The sequence below is a fragment of the Monoraphidium neglectum genome, assembly GCF_000611645.1.
Source record: "Monoraphidium neglectum strain SAG 48.87 unplaced genomic scaffold scaffold00950, whole genome shotgun sequence".
NCBI classification, from domain to species: Eukaryota; Viridiplantae; Chlorophyta; class Chlorophyceae; order Sphaeropleales; family Selenastraceae; genus Monoraphidium; species Monoraphidium neglectum.
The window spans coordinates 14,365-18,698 of NW_014012678.1; the positions used below are offsets into that span (position 1 = coordinate 14,365).

General features: G+C 67.0%; 2 protein-coding genes across 2 annotated transcripts; one reads left to right on the plus strand and one right to left on the minus strand.

Annotated features, from left to right (window-relative positions):
* Positions 1-718: 718 nt before the first annotated feature.
* Positions 719-2,000, minus strand: MNEG_6048 (hypothetical protein; the record flags this gene model as incomplete). Its single annotated transcript, XM_014045481.1, has 3 exons — positions 719-1,174; positions 1,351-1,443; positions 1,848-2,000. 3 exons carry the CDS (start codon positions 1,998-2,000, stop codon positions 719-721), a joined length of 702 nt encoding a protein of 233 aa, XP_013900935.1.
* Positions 2,001-2,466: 466 nt separating this feature from the next.
* MNEG_6049 (hypothetical protein) lies at positions 2,467-4,017 on the plus strand (the record flags this gene model as incomplete). Its single annotated transcript, XM_014045482.1, has 4 exons — positions 2,467-2,724; positions 3,107-3,148; positions 3,378-3,480; positions 3,749-4,017. 4 exons carry the CDS (start codon positions 2,467-2,469, stop codon positions 4,015-4,017), a joined length of 672 nt encoding a protein of 223 aa, XP_013900936.1.
* Between the last annotated feature and the right edge of the window lie 317 nt (positions 4,018-4,334).

Here is a 4,334-nt window from a genome sequence, read left to right on the forward strand (position 1 = left end):
GATGGCAGAGCGCACACAAAACAGGCGCCGCAGCTCACGCACGCAGCACAGTTGGCAGCTGGGACCGCACAGAAGGAAACAAAGCAGTTCCCCGCTTGGCAAAAGAAAGGACGACAGGACAATAAGAAACAGCCGCAGGGCAGGTCCAGACGCATGCAAGTGTGCCCTATCAGGGTTTCTACGACAGCAAAAAGATGTCCAAAAAAAGAGAAAAAGGAAAGGACGGAGGAAAAGAAGAGGGCCCGCAAGCGGGCTGATGGTACAGTGCAGCAGTGCGGACGGCGTCACTCACTGCCTGAAAGCCGCTGCTACCGCTTGCCCCTCTACACGAGCGGCGCGCCTGGCAGCAGCAGGCGAGCTGTCAGTCCTCGCCAATCGTGTCCCAACTGAGTGTGTGCGCCAGGTGGGCTGGCTTGCCGCACCGGGACCGCAACAATGAGCGGGCCGGCGCAGACACGCACACTGCAACCTGTTCTCCAAGCCGTGCGTCAGCCTTGGCGACAAGCGGCACCTGCTACGCAAGGGCCCACCCGCCTGGCACGGGCGTCCACGGCTGCACCCATGCATCGCCTGCCGGCACCCAGCTACTGCTCCTGAGGCCTGAGCAAGCGACCCTAGAGCCGACTCCATCTGTACGCGCATCTCGGGGCATGAGGGTGGTCGCTGCGCCTTGACTTGCCCGTGCCACGGCGGCCACAGCGGCCACGTGAGAGAGCGCTCAGCCGAAGTGGGGCGGGAACATGCCATGGTGGCTGGTCTCCATCGCATGGGCCGGCCCCACCTGCTCCTGCTGCTCCTCTTGCTGCTGCCCAAACTGCTGCTCCAGTTGCTGCTGCCCAAACTGCTGCTGATGGTAGTGCTGCTGCGGCATTGGCCCCTGGATTGCAAACTGCTGCTGCTGCTGCTGCTGTTGCTGCTGCTGCTGCATCATGTACTGCTGCTGCTGCTGCTGCTGCTGCTGTTGTTGCTGCAACTGCTCCGAGCCGCCCCCGCGCAAGGACGTGCCCGCAGTGCGGCCGCCGCTGTTGGCGCGCGCCGCCTTGCCGCCGCCCCCCACGAGATGCTCCAAGTCCGGGCCGTCCTCGCCGCTGCTGGCGGCGCTGGCGGCGCTGACCATGAAAGGCAGCAGCCCCGCGCCCGCCGGCAGCACCGTGTCCCCGTGATCTGCCGTGCGCTGCAAGCGGGAGGCGTGGGGGTGGGCAAAAGCGGATGGTTCAAGGCAAGGCGGGGGGCAATGCGGTCAGGCGAGGGGTCCTGGCATACTTGCGCCTCAGGGACGTGAACAATCACACGCATAAGTGCCCTTCGGGTCATCCTGGCATCGGTGACCCGACAGAGCCCCTCACTCACCTCGTACTCATGCTGCAGGTACTGCAGCAACACGGACTTCGGGACGTAGTCCGAATTTGGGTACTCACGCAGCACGAAGGCAAGGACCTTCTCCTGTTGGCGGGGATTAAGGGTTGAGGGGTGGGTGCAACCAGGTGAGATCACGATTTGGCCACTTTGCAAGTTTATACAAGGGTGCTGCACCGCGACACTTCCACGCACACAACGGTAGGCAAGGGGGAGGGCACCGCAAATGCGCGCCCAGGAGCATTCACGCGCATGGGGCAGCGGCGGCCGCCGCCGCGTGTGCCGCTGCTGCGAGGCGCGCGCGATGCATTGTGCGGCCCGGCCTCCTGCAGCCAAGCGCAGCGCCTGCTGCCGCGCGAGCAGCTACTGGGGCAGGCATTGCACTTCAACAGCCGCATGACGCTGCGTGCGCACTCCTCAACTGCGGTTCTCGCACGGCGCAGCTGCGCAACACGGTGTTCCTGCTGCCGCACCGCTGAACGGATGCTCACCAGCGTGTGGCGCGACGCGGCGCGCCTCTCCCGCACGCCAGCAGTGTACAGCTGCGATACGGCGTTCGCTGCTGCGGCGAAGCATGCGTAGCTCGACCTGTCCGATTCTACATCGTCCGGCTTTGCCCGTTTGCCGCGCTTGGCCGCGCTCATCGCAGTTGTGGTTGACCCAGACCCCTAAATTGTCACCCAAATGTCCGAGATGGCGCGGCTCCAGGCGAGGAAAGCTCCAGGACTGAAGGACTGTCTGATTGTCAAGAACAAGAGTATGTTATGGCCCTTTTGGCGACCTAATAAGACATCTGTTAAGCTACCTCAATTCGTGAAAGTCATGGGTGTCGCGGTCCTTGCGATTGAGAGGAAGGACTCAAAGCGCCGCTTCCGTCGAGCTACCTGGTTCCCTGTCACTCGAAGGGTGACACGCGTGGGGGCTGGGCAATGTGCTATACGGTAAGCTGCTAGCCATTCTTCGATGCTAGCCATTGTTCCCGTCAGCGCCCTGGCGAGGCCATGCACTGAGATCTGATCCAGTGTGACAGCCAACAACGAACTCATCAACGACACAGCAACACATTGGTGTCAACCACAGCGGCTCGCAAGGCCATCTCACAATCAAAAAATGAGCGGCTCGGGCACCTCGAGGCGCACGCCCAAGAGCCCGCCGACGAGCCCGCCAACAAGCCCGCGCAGCCCCCGCGGCGCGGGCGGCGCGCTGCTGACCGAGTACGGCCCCGACGGCCGCCTAGCCGCGCGCTGCCGCCTCGCCGACGCGCTCTCGGGCGCGCCCGGCGACGTCCCCGCGCCCCGCGGGCGCGGCGGGCGCGGCGCGCGCGCGGCGTTGGCGTCGGCGTTCCTGCCGGAGGGGTACCCCGCGACGGTGACGCCAGACTATCCCGCGTTTGTCTTCTGGCACGCGGTGCAGGGGCTGTCCTCCTACATCAGGGGCATCCTATCCAGCCACGCCGTCCTGCGCGGCGTCGGCGTCGGCAACAAGGCGCGCGGGAAGGGGGGACAAAAGCAGGGCGAGGAGCAGGGGCTGAGTCAGAAGCGCTGCTGGGGCCCCGGAATTCGCCCAAGGGAAGCTGGGCATGGGCGAACCGCCTGGGCACGCCCCGCTGCTGATGGTGGTCACGCCAGCAACTTCTGGCAGCGGTCGCCGGCCGCCACGCCTCGTCTGCCTGGGTCAGGCGCCATTTCCAGCCGTCAGCGGCCCAACGCCGCCGCCCCTGAACACGCCCCCACCGCCCGGCTCATCGCAGACCGCCACCGCGCTGGGCGCGGTGTTCCAGTTCTTCGTTCGGGTGGGGGGGCGGCGCCTTCGGGCAGGGGTGCAGGCCGCCAGCCCGGGCGCTGCTGCGCGCACAGGGCTCGTGCCCGTGCGGTTGCGCCTCAGCCCAGACTTGCATGCATCGGCACGCGACCATGCAGTAATCTCCCTGTATGTTCACCTACACCCACATGCACACGCACGCACGCACATACACACAACCACGCACACACATACACACAACCACGCGCGCGCGCACACAGGACGTGGTGGGCATGGCTGGCGGCATCGCCTTTGCAGCCGGCGGGGACTTCCAGGCGTACTCAAAGCAGTGGCGCCTCTTTGCAGACGTCGCCAACGATGTGGGTGGGTGCCGCACGGCGCTCTCATTTGCGATCCCCTCTGCTGTGTTGTTTTTCAGACCCCTGGCGACGCACCGGGCCGCACCGTTGCAGCATCTAGGCCGCCCAGGGGCCGCGCGCTCGAGCACAGGCGCCCTGCGGAGCCGCAAATGCGCCGCGCCACCCCGCCTGCGCCGCAACCGACGCCTGGCGTCCCGCGCACTAAACCGCGCCGATGCACCGACACCCACGCGTGTGCTCTCGCGCGCGCCAATCGACGGCCCATGCCGCAGCCATGGCCATCGACCTGGCCAGCCCCCTGGTGCCGGGCGCCTTCTTGTTTCTGGCGTGCCTGGGCAGCCTCTCCCGCGCGATGGTCGGCACCGCGGCCGGCGCGACGCACGCGGCGCTGACTCAGCACTTTGCCGGCGCCGCGGGCGGCGGCGGCGGCGCCGCGGCGGCGGACCTGACTGCCAAGGCGGACAGCCGGGAGCGGGCGATCAACATCATCGGCAGCGTCGTGGGCATGGGGGTGACGCACCTCATAGCGGGTGAGACATAGCGGGTGACGCACCTCGTAGCGGGTGAGGTGAGGCAGCAGGGCCCCGGGCATGCGGCCGGGCGTGCCTGCCGGCCGCGGCGTGCGATGCACAAGGGGGCAAATTCTGCAGGAGCAAAATGCTGGCCCGCCCAAAACGGACGTGACAGTGGGGTGCGGGCCGCGCCCGCAGCTGCAGGGCCGTGGCGCGACACGGCGCCCCGCGCAGCTCTGCTCGTCTCCGCTCGGCGCGCTCTGCAGCTTCCCGCTCTCCCCCTACCCCGCCGGGACGCGGCGGCAGGGACGGGCGCCGATCTTCTCTCATGGCCCTGCGTCTTCCC